Source organism: Phoca vitulina, unplaced genomic scaffold, assembly GCF_004348235.1.
Source record: "Phoca vitulina isolate PV1807 unplaced genomic scaffold, GSC_HSeal_1.0 scaffold3, whole genome shotgun sequence".
NCBI classification, from domain to species: Eukaryota; Metazoa; Chordata; class Mammalia; order Carnivora; family Phocidae; genus Phoca; species Phoca vitulina.
The window spans coordinates 1883040-1901312 of NW_022589706.1; the positions used below are offsets into that span (position 1 = coordinate 1883040).

The 18273-nt window shown below is 50.1% G+C and overlaps 1 protein-coding gene across 1 annotated transcript; it reads left to right on the plus strand.

Moving 5' to 3' along the window:
- Positions 1-28: 28 nt before the first annotated feature.
- On the plus strand, positions 29-1453 carry DRD5 (dopamine receptor D5). Its single transcript, XM_032397345.1, has one exon. It carries the CDS (start codon positions 29-31, stop codon positions 1451-1453), a length of 1425 nt encoding a protein of 474 aa, XP_032253236.1.
- Positions 1454-18273: the final 16820 nt, after the last annotated feature.

Here is an 18273-nt window from a genome sequence, read left to right on the forward strand (position 1 = left end):
GCAGCCCGCCCCTGCCGCCGAGCCGGACATGCTGCCGCCGGGGCGCAACGGCACCGCGGAGCGCGCGCGGTTCGGGCAGCAGCAGCGGGCGCAGCGGGGCGCCGCGGGGGGCGCGGGGGGGGCGGCGCCGCTGGGGCCCGCGCAGGTGGTCACGGCCGGCCTCCTGACCCTGCTCGTCGTCTGGACCCTGCTGGGCAACGTGCTGGTGTGCGCGGCCATCGTGCGCAGCCGCCACTTGCGCGCCAAGATGACCAACGTCTTCATCGTGTCTCTGGCGGTGTCCGACCTCTTCGTGGCGCTGCTGGTCATGCCCTGGAAGGCGGTCGCTGAGGTGGCCGGTTACTGGCCCTTTGGGGCCTTCTGCGACATCTGGGTGGCCTTCGACATCATGTGCTCCACCGCCTCCATCCTGAACCTGTGCGTCATCAGCGTGGACCGCTACTGGGCCATCTCCAGGCCCTTCTGCTATGAGCGCAAGATGACCCAGCGCGTGGCGTTGATCATGGTCGGCCTGGCCTGGACCTTGTCCATTCTCATCTCCTTCATCCCAGTTCAACTGCATTGGCACAGGGACAAGGCAGGCTCCTGGGGCGGGGTGGAACCGCCACCCAGCCTGGCCAACGGGACGCCCTGGGAGGAAGCGGGGGAGCCAGAGGCGAGGGCCGAAAACTGTGACTCCAGCCTGAACCGAACTTACGCAATCTCCTCTTCGCTCATCAGCTTCTACATCCCCGTGGCCATCATGATCGTGACCTACACGCGCATCTACCGCATCGCCCAGGTGCAGATCCGCAGGATTTCCTCCCTGGAGAGGGCCGCGGAGCACGCGCAGAGCTGCCGCAGCCGCGCGGCCTGTGCCCCTGCCACCAGCCTGCGGACATCCATCAAGAAGGAGACCAAGGTCCTCAAGACCCTGTCGGTGATCATGGGGGTCTTCGTGTGCTGCTGGCTGCCCTTCTTCATCCTTAACTGCATGGTCCCCTTCTGCAGCGGGCGCCCCGAGGGTCCTCGGGCTGGCTTCCCCTGCGTCAGCGAGACCACCTTCGACGTCTTCGTCTGGTTCGGCTGGGCCAACTCCTCCCTCAACCCCGTCATCTACGCCTTCAACGCTGACTTCCGGAAGGTGTTTGCGCAGCTGCTGGGGTGCGGCAACCTCTGCTCCCGCACCCGGGTGGAGACAGTGAACATCAGCAATGAGCTCATCTCCTACAACCAGGACACCGTCTTCCACAAGGAGATTGCAGCTGCCTACATCCATATGATCCCCAATGCCGTGACCCCGGGGGACGGGGAGGGGGACAAGGAGGAAGAGAGCCCTTTCGATCGTAGGTCCCAGATCTCTCAGACGTCCCCAGATGGTGACCCTGCGGCCGAGTCTGTCTGGGAGCTGGACTGCGAAGGGGAGATTTCATTAGGCAAAATAACGCCTTTCACCCCAAATGGATTCCATTAAACTGCATAAGAAGCGCCCCTCCTGGATCTACATAGCTGTGCAGACATTAACAAGCATGCAGAATACACACTTACCAGTACACTTCCAGTGCTGCTCCGTGGATCACATTTTCTGTGTCTGTGTAGTAGCCCACGGGCTTAGAAACCTCACCAGACTGATTTGCTTTTGAAAGAGCCGGCAGAAGCGTTTGGCATAAACTCAGTCAAATATACCCCAGCCTAGCAGAAATGGACCAATGGTCCAGTTAGAGAAGAGAAGGTGGTGTTTGGTTCTAAAAAAAAAAAAAAAAACAGTAGTAGCTGGTCTTTAAAAAATATACTCTCTGCTCCCTTTTAAACAAATGAATTGATCACTGACTTATTTTTGTTTGATTGATTTTTAGACAACAGGTTCTATGTGTGTGTGTAGTGTTGCAGGGGGTGTGTGTGGCTTTCGTGTATCTTACTTCCTGTGGTCTGTGTTAATGCAGTTTCTGCTCTCTGTGTGTGTCTTCACGACAGCTGAGGAACTCTTTCTGATTTGTTCTGGTGTCTAATAAACACAGATTATGTGCATGATGGGGTGATTATCTTTGCTTTGCCAGATTGGTTTTCAGAATAGTTCCTGGAGAAACCATGAGAGCATCCCTAAAATCAGGGAAGATTTTGGCTTGGTCTGGAAGCTTCTTTATTTTATCTTTGCAGACAGGTTGGTCTTATAGGAACATACAGGAGCAAGGACCGTGAAGAGATTCCAATTCCTCAGGTTTTTTGTTTTAATTTTTTTGTTGTTGTTGTTTTGTTTTAGATACACACATCTCAAGTCTGTGCTGAAAGCCAGCTTCAGTGCCATGGCATCAAATAGGGACTTCTATGCCCTGGAATTCTAATATTTTTTTCTCATTTGGAATCTCCTTTTTAAAAAATAACATACAATAATTCTCTCAGGTCCTAGACAGATGCTATCAGTTCATTGAAAAGATCATACAGCGCAATAGCTGAATCTTTCTCAATCTCAAATCTGTAGTGTTTTAGATTTACGTGGCTTTTGATCCACACTTCTGAAAGGCTCGGAAATGTGTGAGCTGATAAGCTTTAAAAAAACAAATCTCATTTTTAAATAGACATTTTCATCTGTAGGCACCAAGAAATGAGAGAACGCATTTTAACGAAAATGTAGGAGCCAGAGATGATATTTGAATGAACTTGAAATGGGAAAATCTGTTGGTTGAGGTGTTCAACAAAAAAAGAGCCCAAGGAATTTCAATCTTTTTGTTCCTCTCTGCAGCCTGCAGAGGGAAGAGGAGCGTTTTATTCTAGAGCCATTCCAATTGAGAGCATGTTATTACCACTAGATCTAAATGTGAGCATTGTTAATGGAAGCAAATGAAATCTGAATATGTAATTTCTTATAAATCCCTACTTGGAAGCAGGCTTATCAAGGACAGTTCAATCAATTTTGGTCTCTTTAGGGATAATTTTATTGTCAGTCTGCTGAGCAACCACGTCTTGTTCACTGCAAAATGTGCACTGCTTGACACATAATGCTTAATAAATATTTGTTGAATGAGTATTTCTGGAACGGTGAGGTTGAAACCAAGTCCTATTTGGTACCTTAATTTTCATACCTGATTTAGTCAAACTGATATTGGAATCTGAGGTCTGTGTTCGGTTTTTGGTCTCTTTGTGACCTGATCACTTCTGTGGACCATTTGGGAAACATGAGGGGCTATGAGAAGTGCCCTGCTCTAGGGTTCAGAAGATGGCTGTGTGACCTTGAATGAGTCCAGTAACCTTTCTGGGCTGCACTTTCTGTCTGCATCTGTAAGTTGAAACACTTACACTAGAGCACTGTTTTCCAAATTGTTCTTCACTGTGCACATGTTATGGGTGGGGTCTCAGGCCACCTAAGCTCAGGAAACCCAGCTAAAATAATTGTTTTCTCTACAGGGCTTCTTAGAGCTTTTCTGTGCAGTGTGAATCCCCGAGCAGGAGAGAATTCTGCATTGCTTCCCGATATCTTTGACCTTGTGAATCCTTGTTTGGCTCAATTCCTTACGCCCTTCTCTCTGGAGACCACAGTCGCAGGGAACACAGTTTGAGAAAGCCGAATGGATCTGGAAGTCTCCTAAGTGTAGCTAATCTATTCTAAAGGACCCACTGTTATAAGCAAGTTTTTTTTTTTTTTTTTTTTTTTTTTACTTGCGGCAAATGTGTTCTAGGCCCCGGTTCAAACAATTTCTATGTTAGAAAAATGGGTTGTGTGAGGACTTTGGAAATCCCTTTTGCAAAATAGCTCTAATCATTTCTTGTAATTATTTACACCCACTCTGTGCTGGGCGCTGTTCTAGGAATGTAGTCACCAAATAGTCTGGTGTCTTGAGCTTCTGCTTTAGCAGGAGGGAGATAAGTGAAGGAACACGACCATATTGCCTTGCAGTATGAGCACAGCCCGGACTCCGATATATCAGTTCAAGCAGTGACAACTGATGGGACACGGACAGCACAGTGAGCAGGGTGGGGGAGCTGCTGTCTGATTTCGGGTGGTGCCTCTCAGAAGAGGCGATGCAGGGAGACCCAGACGGAGGAGGGTCGGGGATGTTAAGGTCTAGGAGGAGGAATACTCCAGGCAGAGGGAATGGCAGCGCCAACGCCTGGAAACAGGACTATGCTTGGCACGCCGGGAGAAGGAAAAGGTGGTCAGTGTGGCTGGAGGCGTCTGGAGGCTCACGCCAGGAACGGGAGAGCAGCAACGACATGCATTGCGGGGCCGCATTCAGAGCTGGGCACCGCACATGTGCTCATTACCACGGGGCCACGTGCAGCGCCGGGCACCACGCATGTGCTCGTTACCACGGGGCCACGTGCTGCTCCGGGCACCACGCATGTGCTCGTTACCACGGGGCCACGTGCAGCGCCGGGCACCGCGCATGTGCTCATTACCATGGCCCACGTGCTGTGCCGGGCACCACGCATGTGCTCATTACCACGGGGCCACGTGCAGCGCCGGGCACCACGCATGTGCTCGTTACCACGGGGCCACGTGCTGCTCCGGGCACCGCGCATGTGCTCGTTACCACGGGGCCACGTGCAGCGCCGGGCACCGCGCATGTGCTCATTACCACGGGGCCACGTGCAGCGCCGGGCACCGCGCATGTGCTCATTACCACAGGGCCACGTGCCGCACCGGGCACCGCGCATGTGCTCATTACCACAGGGCCACGTGCCGCGCCAGGCACCACGCATGTGCTCATTACCACGGGGCCGCATTCAGAGCCGGGCACCACGCATGTGCTCATTACCCCCGGCCGCATTCAGCTCGGGGCACCACGCATGTGCTCATTCATTCGATGCTCACAACCCTGCGAGGCAGGCACGTTTATTACCCCCATTTTACGGACGAGGAAATGAAGACATTAGGAAGCTAAATAACGAGCCCAGAGTCACATAGCTCATGAGTGGCTGAGCTGAACTTGAACTTGGGCAGCCTGGCTGTGGAGTCTTTAATCTTCACTGCCCTGTGGTGGTGAGAAGGGCTGCCAGGACATCCCCAAGTCAGCAGGTGCACTAATGCGGGGATCAGAACATCCCTTGTCCATTTGTTAATTAGCTGGTTACCTGACACTTTCCTATGACACTTTCCACATGTAAGACAACCTCCTCTATTCACCTGCTCTGAACACTCCGTGGTGTTTGGAGGGGAGGCAGCAGAAAGCAGTGGAAAAAAGAGCCATGTCCTGAGCCCTTATGTGGACGGCCAAGTGCTTTCCTGATTCTACTTGACCCTCACATTAACCTCACCTACTGTCATTTGTCCATTTTATAGATGAGGACACTGAGGCACAGAGGGGTTAAGTTGCTTATCCAAGGTCATATGACAGTAAGTGATGGAACAAGTGTTTACACCTGGTCCAGTGGTTCTCCGTTGGGGTGATTTTGTTCCCCAGGGGACATGTGGCCTAGTCTGGAGACACTTTGGTTGTCACAACCAGGTGTGGAGTGCTCCTGCCATCTAGTGGGTAGAGGCCAGGGCTAACCAGCTTACAGAGCACAGGACGGCCTCCACCACGAAGAATTATCCAGCCCAGAGAGGCCCTGAGCCCACAGAGCCACACTGCCAGGACTCTGAAGCTCCACAGCCTCGAGTTCAAATTTTAGACCCCACATTTATTGGACTAAATTTGGGCACCTTTTCTAGTTTTAAGTTTTGTTTATTTTTAAAAGATTTTTATTATTTTGCAAGAGAGAAAGAGCGAGCAGGGGGAAGGGTAGAGGGAGAGGGAGAGAGAGAATCCCAAGCTGACCGTGCACTGAGCGCTCAGAGCCGGATGTGGGGCTCCATCTCAGAACCCCAAGATCATGACCTGAGCCAAAACCAAGAGTCAGACGCTTAATCGATTGAGCCACCCAGGCGCCCCTAGTTTCTTTATCAGAGAAATGGGTACATTAACCCCAAAGGTTTGGATGAGAATTAAATGAATGTGCATAACACTGAGGTTATTTTTGTGTTGTTCTTTTTCTTTCTCCTCCTTAAGAGAACTCCATGGCTTGATGCATTTTAAGTCAACTTTGAGGTTCCTAGCTTGGGTAGAAGTACATCGTCCTAGAAGTTGAGGCCACGAGAGCTGAGATTCATTCTGTCCGGCCCTCACTGTCTTCTGGGCCTAGAATAGTGTCTGGTATGGAGGAGGTGCTCACTAAATGTGTGTTCCACCTCGGACATGCACACACACACCCCAGTCTTAGGTGCTACCACTGAGTGAATAACTGGGTGTTTACGCAGCAAGTCCTGTGGTGGTGTCTTCATTGCAGGGTGGTGGTCCTCACATTTTGGGCTGATCAAAGGCCTGCAGGGCTGAAAGCCCCACATGGAGTGTTTTCATTGTACAACACACCTGGACAATCTTTTATAACTAGCAAAGAGCCTCCCTATTTCCCCCAGAGTCCCACGAACACCGGGTGAGGTCCTTCCAACCTGCCCATGAAAGAGGTGAGACAGGCTGACCGGGGACAGGGCGGAGGTGTCCAGAGACTCATCCAGGGTCACCTACGCTAAATCTGAAGGTGGCCATACTTCCTGTGCCCTCTCCACCGCACGGCATGGAACGAACATGTGACAACAGGTGAACAGCCGGAACGTCCTTAAAATTCAATTTTAGTATATGTGCTGCCGAAGTGTGCACGGGAATGTCCTCCAAATTCGTGCTGCACTGTCCTCACCCTCTCCCAGCTCTGTGTGATGACAGGAATGACATGTCCCCGTCACATGGTGGCATTCCTTAAATCTGGGTTTGTCTGGTGCTCCCTCCTGTGCAGATTCGGACATGAACTTCGGGCAGGAGCCCCACAGAAGCATCGTACCGGGGGCATGTGCTGTTACTTCCCATCACTGGCAATGTCCCCTTTGATCACGGGGTGGTGGTGGTGGCCACTATAAAGTCACTTGATACTCGATACAAAGACACTTGATAAATCTCTTTTGGAGAGATACTTTGAGACTATGAAAACACCCCATTATTCCTCAAACTTTTACCCATTGGTTTTGGCATCTATTAAGGATCCTTCTCTGAATCAATTATTGTTGTGGTTGCCAGATGGTGTGTTTAAAAAAATTCCATCATCGTTTTACTGTTGGTTTTCTACTGCAAGGAAGAGCATTTATTTATTTTTGAATTTATAACTGTGTAGACTCCTAGATTCCTAGATTTTATAATAGGTTATAATCCTTTCCTCTCTATATTTATTGCGATGTTTAAATGGTCTCAGATTTGACCGTGGGGTGGGGCCCTTTCGAGTCGGCTTCTGTGTCCTTTTGAGAGGCTGTCATTATTCTTTGGGCAGTTTGTTGTTTTTTTGGCCCAAGACACTCCAGACTCATCTTGCATATTTCCTGCCCGAGCTCTGGAATCATCCATTTCCTTAAGGAGTTTCGATTCCTTTTAGCAGAGAAATCAAGATCTGGGCACTAGGGAGTTACTGCTACTCAGGCAATTGGTTTTCAGGTCCCCTCAAAGGACAGAGCTGGGAAATAGATATATGTATATATATGCACACATATACTCATATGTGTATATGCACATACCCATAAGCATCTCTCTCTCTAGGTCTATTCCTAGTTATGTACATACATTAAGTCCCATGGGTTTCTTCTGATTCCTTGTGGACATATTTTAAAATCATCACCCCCATTCAAATTCTGACTCATTAACTTCTTAGTTCATGAGATCTGCAAGTCAGAGAGATTAAGTTATGTGCCAAGGTTTTTTTTTGTTTTTGTTTTTTCCATATTAAAAAGGGAATAGTAACTGGACTTACCTTGTAGTTTATTGGCCGGGTTATGTCATATGATGTAGGCAGGATGGAAAACCACGCAGACAGTGAGAATTGGAAATCTATCAGCTCTGTGATTGTATCCGGAAAACACAGGGCAGGGCCTCTCTGTGTCCATGCAGTAGTCCTGTGCTCCATTTTAGGGTGCTCCATTCTAGAAACCGAGAGCTCGGGAGCCAAGTTCCAGGAGAGGGACGAAATGGATCAACAGAAAATCCGACTCGGCCACACCTGGAACAGGAAGAAACAGGGCAAGATGTCAAGCTTGATAAGGAGAGAAAAGGTTGAGACCAGGGGAGACCTAAGAAGAGAATGTTCCTGAGCTCATACGGAATCCGTTGGGGCTCTAGGCCACTCTGGGGAAGGACTCCAAGGAAGCATGAGCGTGCCCACTCACAAGCGGGGGCCGAGGCATCAGACTTCGCTTTGACGCTGTTAAGGAGAGGCCGTTTTGACATTCCCAGTTTGGGGCTCGGTACTGCATGTGTCCCAAATGGCCATTAGCACAATGATGGGCCCAGGGAAACACGGAGAACTTTGTTTTCTGAACAGAAATGGCCACTATCCTTTGTCTTCTTTAGCAATGTTTTACGTACCTTAAGCAAATTTGAAAGCTGGCTGGAGACCTCGAAACCCATTTTGTCCACCGCCTGCATTGTGCATGTGTGGAAACTAGGCCCAGAGAAGTTGAGGGACTTGTCCAAGAAGCCCAGCGAGGTCGTGGGCACTAGAATCCAGAGCCCAGGTGCCCAGGCCCCCGGATCAGTGCTCCTTCTGCAGCCACATGCACCTTTCATGGGGCGGGGGGGACAGAGGCTCTCCCTGTCCTTGGAAATCTTTTTCCAAAGGCAATCACGATGTAAAAAAAGTTCATGGCCAATGGTCCTTCCCATGAAAAATAAGTTGATGAGATTTATTCTTTTCCTACAATATCCCCCATTAAGATGGAACTTTGCTGAGTTGCTTGTGGATTAAATACAGATGCTCAGGGATTTTTAGGACCCTGATTAATTCCTGTAGAAGGAAGTGTAGAGAATGGTAACTTAGCACTGATGAACTGTAGCTCTCAGGGGGGCAAAAGGGCATCTGAAAGGCCTGTCTTTGTTTGTCTTGTTATTTCATGAGAGAGGGAGTGAAGTGGTAGGAAGCCATTGTCAAAGAAGAAAAGAGGACTTTAAAAATGAAGTGAAAACAAGCTCAGAGGCGCTGGGTCTCCTGCAGGGAGAGGGGCTGCTACCGCCAAAGAAGGAATGTGAGTGACTCTTTGTCCCCTGCCCGGGCCCTTCCCCATTTGGTAAAATAATTTGGAGATTTCAGGCAACGAAGAATGAGCATCAGATCGGGAAGCAGGAGATTTGGGTTCAGATCTCAGTTGTGGGATCTTAAGTACATGATTCGACATCTCTGAGTTGGGGCTCCTCATCTCGAATAAGGAAAACCATCATGCTTCCATCACAGGGTTGTGATTACTAGATCGATTACTAGAATTTACTCCAGCCCAGGTGCCATGTGAGGATTTGTACAGAGTGGTCTCACTCATCCCTCGTAGCAGCCTTATGAGTGGGTCAGCTCCTTGCCCTTGCACAGCTAAAGATGCTGAGGTTCAGAGAGGTCACGCTCCGTGCTCCAGGTCACACACCTAAGAAGTGACGAGGCCCCCGCCATTCAGACCCAGGCCTGTGTGGCTCGCCACTGCCCCCATGGAAAGGACGTGAGGACGATAAATCGCCAACCAAACAGACCCCAGGAACTCCGAAGACGTATGGATTGCCCACTCTGTGCCCAGCAATAAAGGTGGTTTAGCACCATGGTCTCTGCTTCCATGACCTGACATCATGGTCTGCGGAGGTGCACAGGGCCATCCAGGTGGCTGTGGGGGGTGACGACCAGAGGGCTGGGTCTGGGACCTCCACCCCCAAGACAGTCACTGGTGTTGACTGCTGAATATGTGCCAGGGGCTGGGCCAAAGGGCTTCTGGGGATGAACGCCCAGGCCTCACGCCGGCTGAGGCTGTGAGACAGGTGCTCCCAGTGTCCCTGCTGTGCAGAGCGGTCCACGAACTCGCTTCACCAACGTCCAAAGCCAAGGCTGGAACCTCAAGGAGGATGGTTCTCCTGGGTCCCAGGGTTCTCCTGTTTGGTGATTCAGAGGCCCTCTTGGCTCCTCCAGGGCCAACACCCCCTCTCTTTCGAGTCACTCAGTGTGTAAGAGCTCTTCTGTGACTTTGTTTTGCTTCCCTTGATCTTGGAGACTCTGCATGGGTCTGAAATGCTCTCCCTGAGAGCTGGAAGGCATTTTGCAATGGGTGGGTCGAGGGACCCTCAGGAAAATGCCTTTACATACACATAGGGGGGACTAACCCTTGATTCCTGATCTGTTGGACTCCAGGGAAGGGTTCACCGTCCAGAATGTGGTGAGGGACACATTGATCTGGTCGGAGCACAGGCCCCCAGTTCCCAGTCATGTTTCCCTGGGCAAGTACAGGGCACGTTCACGCTCCATGTGTACAGAGGACCTCGGGGCGCCGAAGAGCATCCTGAGCGGAGGGTCGTGAGAACCATGGTTTGTTGCCCGCTTGCTACATGCTAAACCTTTTCTCAACATTCACTCATTTATTGCTCACAGAAGAGCCAGGAGGTAGGTACAGTTAACACCACCACTTTACAAGTGACAAAATTGAGGAAGGGAGAGGTCCAGTGACTTGTCCAAGGAGACACACAGCGAGTGTGGCAGATCTGAGATTCAGATCCAGGCAGGAAGACTCCAGAGCCCACCCTCCCCACTAAATACTCTGCCTCTCATGGCCATGTGACTCATGTGCCCTTAGGCCTGAGTGCTGGGGGCCGGGGAAGGGCCCCCAGAGATCCCATCCAGAGACATCAATCAATCCCTATCTTTTCTTGAACAATATATCAACAACTGTTTGAAGATAGTAAGAGTAGTTTCCTGACCTTGACCTTGTCACCTGGAGTTGTTCCAGACCATTCCCATCCCCCCCAGCCATACCTTTCTCCAGCAAGCTTGGCCTGGGGTCCTGGTTCCCATGGAGGCAGGAAGTGAAGAGGAATGATATGAACTGGGTTGACCAGGTACCTCAGTCGGATATGTGTCACATTGGAGGCAAGAATTCCAAACTCTGACCTGGATCTCCAGTCCCCAACGACATCTGCCCCACTTGCTGTCATGGTTCAGGGAACTTTTGACAGAAGATCAATTATTTGATTGCACACAGAAGAGGCAGACCTCCGTAGGAAAGGTGGCACATGGACATAAACTCACACTGGTGTGCAAGCGATCGCTTCCCCCCCTGGTCGTTTCTCTGTAATTTGTTGACTAGCTCCTGGGTGCTGGGGTTGCAAGCTGGGCCCCAGGATTGCCCAGGTGGGCAGGATACTGGCTGTGTGGAGTCCAGGTGGAAGAAGTGTGGATGAAGTCAAATATCCATGACACAGGTTGAAAGTGAGAAAAAGCACAGAGGGAATTCAAAGAAGGTGAGTTCCCATTTAGACAGAGCATCAAGAAATATCTTGTAGCTAAGGTAGCCCCTGAACCAGCCCTTGAAAGGCTTGTAGCAGGAGAACAGGCGGGGAAAAGCAACACAGGAAGAAGGAAGAGCATTTGCAAAAGAGCAAAGGTGAACAGACATTTTGTCCCCACCATTGGACACGATGATGATGTTGTGGCTCTGGAGACAAACATTTTAACCATAAATCTATCAACATCAACACATTTTTCCCCAGCAACTATTTTCTAGAGGAAAATGCACTGAGCAAATTAAATGCATTGATCATTTTTGTCTTTGGTACAAGGAAGCCATTTAGAGCATTACTTTCCATGTTCTTGTTTTAATCTTACTAAATTTGTTTTTATGAGATCAGTTATTTCCTTGAAAAACTTCACAGTAAAGATATGAATCTATCGAACAGTTTCCTTCCTCCATATCAAATTTCATTGATATCTTCTGCCACTGTGTTTTCTGTTTGGAGGGAAGGGTGTGATTTTTAGCAATTTACCACCTCATTGTGTGATCATCAGTTTTGTTATTTATTTTATTTATTTATTTTGTTATTTATTGATGACTTCTATCAGCAATATTCATTATGAATCAGACTAAAAGCTGGTAATTTGGATTTATCATTTAGCTGACCAATGAGAAATTTGTGAGCATATCTCATTCAACCCAGGATTGGTGTGTTTTCCTGGAGTGTTCAATTCCACTGCCAATTCAGTGTTTTTAAATACATCCCATCAGATTGAAGGTTGTGTGCTAATTGGGTCTCATGCCTGTCTCTAGCTTGCTGGCTACAGATCTTGGGACTCTTTAGCCTCCATAACTGCACGAACCAATTCCTTCTAACAAATCTCTTGTTTTCATATATGATATATACATATAGTACTGGTTCGGTTTCTCTGGAGAACCCTGACTGATATAGTCTCTGATTGGCTAACAGTGAACCAGGTACAATGAGAACTGGGCAGGTGGCAAGACCCTGGCACTGGGTTGGGAAATGGGGCTCAGGGAGTGGGGTGTCTAACCAGCACAATGCAGGAAGGGCAGCAGAAGTCGCAACTGCATGGCTGGGGTTCAGGGCAATGCCCCAGGCTGACCAATACACAGATCAATGTATTAATTTGTCAGCTCATTTCAGGAGGCAGTATGGCAGAGGGGTTATGCCACTCAGGCTCTGGAGTTGGATTGCTTGTTTGGAACTCCTGTGCTCCCACTTACTACCTCTATGACCCCAGGGATAACTCGTGCCTAAGTTCCCCTATTTGTCGAGGGGGGATAATTATAATACCACCCCATGGAATGTGGTAAGGATTAGATGGGATACTCTGTATAAAGCCCTTAGAACAATACCTGGCACACTGTTAGTACTGAGTTAACTTTATATAATGTGTTAGGCTTTGTTGTGACAATGCTGCGTAACAAACAATCCCCAAATCTCAGTGCTAACGAATAGTTACTTCTCACATTCATAGGGGAGCCTGGCTCTATGGGGCTCTACAGGGCTTGCCTGGATCGGATGGGCCTGAGTCCAGGCTGTGAGTTGGGTTCATGCCTGCTTCACTTGGCTCTCACTAGAAGACCCAGGAAAAGAGCAGCACCTGTCTGAGGCATGCTCATCACAGGTTGGAGGACAGGATCCTAAGAGGCCACATCAAACCAAGCAAAGACATTTGATGCCTCTGCGGGGATGTGGCATTCACTAAGTTTACTCACACACCAGTAGCCAAAGCAAGTCACAGAGTCAAACCCAACACAGTTGGGGTGGGGGGCACACCACTCTCATGGGGGCAGGGGAGCTAGTGCCGAACATAATACAGTCTACAAGAATACAGTCTCCCACAGTAACATTTCCTGGGTGCCTAACAGCTCCCAGGAAGTGTCCGAAGCTCCAAGGATTCAGAGGTGAGTCAGATAGGGACTGGCCCCCAAGGGCACTATCACTATTCTGGCAGAGCGGGCACGGGAGGCCACGGGAGGCCCCCAGGAGAACTTAGCCCCTCCTGGGGGCCAGCGAGAACTATTTTAATTCCCAGATTTCTGTAAACCAGGTATCACCAACCCCATTTTACATATAAGGACCCTGAGACTCAGGGAGCTAAGTCACTTTGGTCCCATAGCCAGAAAATGGCAGAGCCTGGACCCCACCCTGGTGTGACTGTCCCAAAGCTCTGCTCTTGGCATGACCGCCATGAACTCAAGTGTGAAGGCAGGGACAGCAGGACCATGACGAGGACTGGCTGGAACTTCTGATCCTGGCAGGAGTCCGGTCCGCATGCATGTGAGCTCCAGCAGGGGCGTCTGCAAGCCTAGACCTTCCCAACTGGGCTAGTGACTCCAACCATCTGAAGGGCGGAATCAGTTATCAACTGCCCGTCCGGTGAATTGTCCAGAAGCTGTTTTCCACCTCACCTATCCCATCGTTCCCTCCTGGGAAACATCTTTGAGTCCTTGGAGTTTTGCCTCCTTTGCCTGTCCACAGTGCTGGGCACTTTCTGCCAGGTGCTGTCCCCATTGTTACTCTAGATATTCATGTATATCTTGGGTGTCACTGCTCACAGAAAGCCCGTGTTCTTCGGTTTCACCTCCACGGTCCCCAGAGTGCCAGCCCAGGGACGGGTGCTGAGCGGGGGTTGAACAGAAGTGTGTGGACTGGGTGTGTGGATGGCCGGGTCAATAGAGGTTGCTGAGAGCCCAGGAAGAGGAGCAGATGAGGCTTGTGCTGGTCCCTATCCCCGCTCTGGCCTCGGGAGGGATTTCAGCCAGGATGGGTCTGGCGAACCCACACACCAGAGTGTTTCGGGGATGCAGGTGCGGGGGCGGCGGGCACCAGAGCTCCCTTGGGTACGTCAGTGAACAGTGGCCGTGCAAGACCACTGTCTCGTGTCTTCTGAGAAGTAGCCCTGATGTGTTAGTTGTGTTTGCTGTGTTCTATCAGCTGGCTTTAGCCATTCACCCAAACACTCCGCTTACGCAGGGGCACCTGGACCCGTGGAACCAGAGCAATGGCAGCCTCCCCATCAGCCGAGAGCATCTGTGCGGTCACGGTCACGCCTCCCAACACCCACCACAATCAGAGCCTGCCGAGAAGTCTCATTTTCCTTGTGGGTTATTTATAACCAAATCATAGTGGGAATCATTACGTAAAGAGGGCCATTTCCTCCCCCGGGGCTGTCAATCTCTCCTTTCATGGAAGGCTCTGGCTGCAGTGATCAGACTTAATGAATGGGCTTGTGAATTGGAAAGTACTAACCGCAGAGGAGCTTTGTTACTCTTATCTTTAGGAGAAAAAGAACCCCCGAGATAAACGTGGCCTGAAGGATTTTCTAGTCTAACCATCCAGTATTACAGATGGGAAAACATGAGGATCACAGGAGGGAAGCTAGTTGTTGAAGTTGGATAGTTACCGAAAGGGCCAGAGCCTGGAGACCTGAGCCTTTGTTCTAATTCATGCTTAATCACTTATGATATACGTGATTCTGAGCCAGGTCCCTGGTGGTTCTGGGCCCACGTTTTCCCTTCTGGAAGGTGGGGAGGCAGACATCGGTTCTGTGATGGTTGGAGATACTGTGCTTAAGGCTCTAGTAGGTGCTAGGTGATGTCATTGCAAAAGACTCAGGGCCGGAACCTCTCCTCCCATCACCCCACCCTGCTTTAACCGGAGTAACAACAAACCACAAAACGCGAGTATGTTCCCCTCATACACCAGGAGTTTTCAGTGGGGAGAACACCTCCCACAGAGGATTCTGTGTTGTATTAGCGGACCAGGAGTGCAGAGCTCATTCTACAGGAGTAGAGTATGGGGCGTGGGCTCCGTAAGTGGTCGCCGGAGGCGGGGGAGATGCTGACGTGTGTCATGCAGCGGGGAAATAGTTGGTAAAACTGCCATCCGATTAGTGGGGAAAGCGGAGGACCGACTGAAGGAGCTTGTGGGGTCACAGGCAGAGAGGCTGAGAAACAGAATGCCTGCCCCAAGTCCTCACTGTCACCGTAGGAAGGAGGTGAGCCTTTCAGAAAGGGCGAATCTGTAAGCAGGTCTGAGCAGGAATGGAGAGCACTGGAAAATCTGGGGCTTCGGGGGTGGCAAGGCAAAGCTGCTTCTCATCTCCAACCGGCAGAAGACCCTAGACACAAATGCCAATTAGAAGTCATGGCTAGGACCAGGTCAAGGGTGCGGCTGTCATGTTCTTCACTAAATCGTTGACTCAACTAAGTTAGTAGGTACTACATCCCTCATGCGGGCAAAATGGGGAGAAAGGAAGAAAGGTGCACTCCGCCTGAGAAACTGGAGAGCCTAAGTGCTCACAGTTAAGTCGAGAGAGAGGGGCGTGTGTCTCAAAGGATCGTGGTGTGGTGATCGCCTCTTGGAATAAAGCAATAAAACACCCATGAAGTGTTTTGAGAGCGTTGCACTTCCACAGGGGCTCCAAACCCTATACTTTTCGAGACTAAAATTGACCCCTGAGCCTCCTCGTTCTACAAGCAGGAAGCAGGCTAAGGAAGATGTGCGGTCCCTGAAATGGAGTATTCTCCGATGACTTTCTCCGGAGGAAAACAAGAAAAAGAAAAGTATTTTCTAAAAATGTAGAGTGAAGGGCCACAGGAAACCAATGTCCTGGAAGCTACTGTGGGGGAGCAGAATGAAGGCATCTGCAGGGAGCATTCTGCTCTCCAGGGTGGGGCCCCCAACGTGTGCCCAGCCCAACGTGGGCCCGTGACGGCTGTGTGTCTCCCGGTCTTCCCAGGCACGGATGACAGTGTCCACTGATGCTGTCTTGTCCCTGCGTCTACTGAGGACTTGAGCCTTCTCAACCTCAAGGTCGCAGCTGCTGCAATTGCTGGCCTCATTTTCATACTCAGAGTTATTTGCAATTACATGGGTGATTTTTTATTTTTATTTTTTGCCTTATGAATTATGGAAGCCTCACACCCAGTAAATGTCAGCCCTTACTCTTGAAAAGTTACTTCCCCTGGCCTCAGTATCGTCTGCTGTAAAATGGTAACGGTCCCCTCTCTGGGACCTCCGTGTGATGAACAGACTGGACCGTGGTTATCAAAGTCCTTTGACGACACGTGCAGTTTTATGTCTTGGAGGACCGCGGTCACGTGGTGGTTGGTCCTGGGCTGGGAAAGAGGAGCCCTCAGTCCATGGATTAGTTTCCAGAGGTGCCCTAACAAAGTCTCGCGTCCACATTTATATCATTTTATTCCAGTTGTCATAGTGATTTCATAATTTAACTAGATCATACAGAGACCAGTGAAAGGTGAGTGTGGAAAGAAAGTAGCTTTCATGGAAGAAAGTTGACTCCTTTAGAAAGCTCTGAAAGTTTGAGTTGCTAAGAGTTGCTGTCAAATTAATGTGGGAGAGACAACTGTAGACTATTTTTTAAAACTAGTAAAAATCTAAAAATGTCTGCATTCAGATTGCTCCGTGAGGGTCCCCAAGTTCCCATTCTATTTTAGAGTGTCAGAGGCGGGCTTGTGAAAGACAAAATGGGGGTCCCATCAGCCGAATGACACTGAAAGGAATGGTCTTGACTTCCATAAAGAAGGTGAATGAATGCACGTTTATGTTTCAAGATAAACTAGTTGTAACGTACAGAGCGCTTTTCATTTCCACCTTATTGACTTAATTAATCTGCCGAACCGGCTGGGCTGGGCTAGGTTATGCTGCGGTAACCAGCAACCTCTGAATCTCAGCGGCTTACAACAGCACAGGTTTATTTCTTGCAGGGTCACTCCGAACCCGGGCTGCCGGACCGGCCTCTCTCTGGGACCCCGCTGATTTTGTGGCAGGACAAGAGAAAGATGGTGAGCGACGAGCTGCCTCAACAAGCTTCCGCTTAGAAGGGCTGCACTTCACTATCACCCCATTTCATTGGCTATAACCAAAGTCACATGATCCCTCCCGCACTCACCTGGCCCAGGAAGCATCCTTCCCACCAGGGAGGGGCTGGTGAGCCGAGCACACCCCCCAGCCACGGGCACCAGCTGCTTCTAACAAGCGAACTTCCACTCCATCTTACAGATGAACCAGGAATAGTGATAGGCCAATAATTACTGTGTAACTCTCAAGTGCTGGGCACTGTTCTGGGTGCTTTGCTTGCGTTAACTTACTGCACTCTCACCGAAATCCTAGAAGTAGGTGCCATCACCCCCATTTCACAGATGAGGAACACTGAGGCAAAGGAGGTACAGCGGGCTGATATAAGGCCCTCGGTGAGGGCGTGGTGGAGCCTGCCCTTGAACTCGGGCTGTCCACCTCCGGAGGCTGCTCTGGCTTGCTGCTTTCCAAATGAGGGAACACAGAAAGGGTGTTGGGCTCCGTGGCTGAGGACTCTCAGCACTCTTTAAATTCTTCCTACCCTCCTCGTCGGGTCAGGCGGCATTGGGTTTTCTGGGAGTGCGAATAGTGGAGAAGGCTCCCTTCCCTCCTGGGTAATGCTTGCATGTGTGTGTGTGGGAGGAAGAAGTGGGGAGAGTTGGGGGTGCACCATGCGGTGGGCCCGGCTGCACAGAGACCTCCCGAAAATGGGCTTTCTCATCCCTTCATGATATTTCTCTTAAAAGCTGGGAAAATGGCACTCTGCTGCCTGGCTCTCAGGCTGGTGAGAGCCACTTCAGAGGATGCGCTTGCCTCAAAATAGCTTTTTGGGAGATGCTCTAACTGGCTGGAGAAACATCTGAGGGGCTTTTAAGATTCTTAAAGACTGGAAGGGACCAAAAGCATCTATTTCTTCATGAGCTCCCTTCCCAAGACTGTTTTTAGCTGACTGACATGCACCTGTCCGGCTTGTTCAGAGGTTTATGTGCAGTTTGGGCTTCAGTGCCGGGATCTGGGTAGAGAAAAATTGACCCTGTTGCTCAAAATAACCCCAAACCTAAGTGGCATCCTGCTTTTCGGTGTGTGGACGGAGGGGAGAAATATCATGACTCTGGAAAAGTAGGGGTGGCTGGTTCATGAGGGACCACATTCAGGTGAGGTGCTCACCCCCCATGTTCTT

Coding starts and splice junctions, on each gene's coding strand:
- DRD5 (XM_032397345.1), top strand. CDS start 29: ATGCTGCCGCCGGGGCGCAACGGCACCGCGGAGCGCGCGCGGTTCGGG.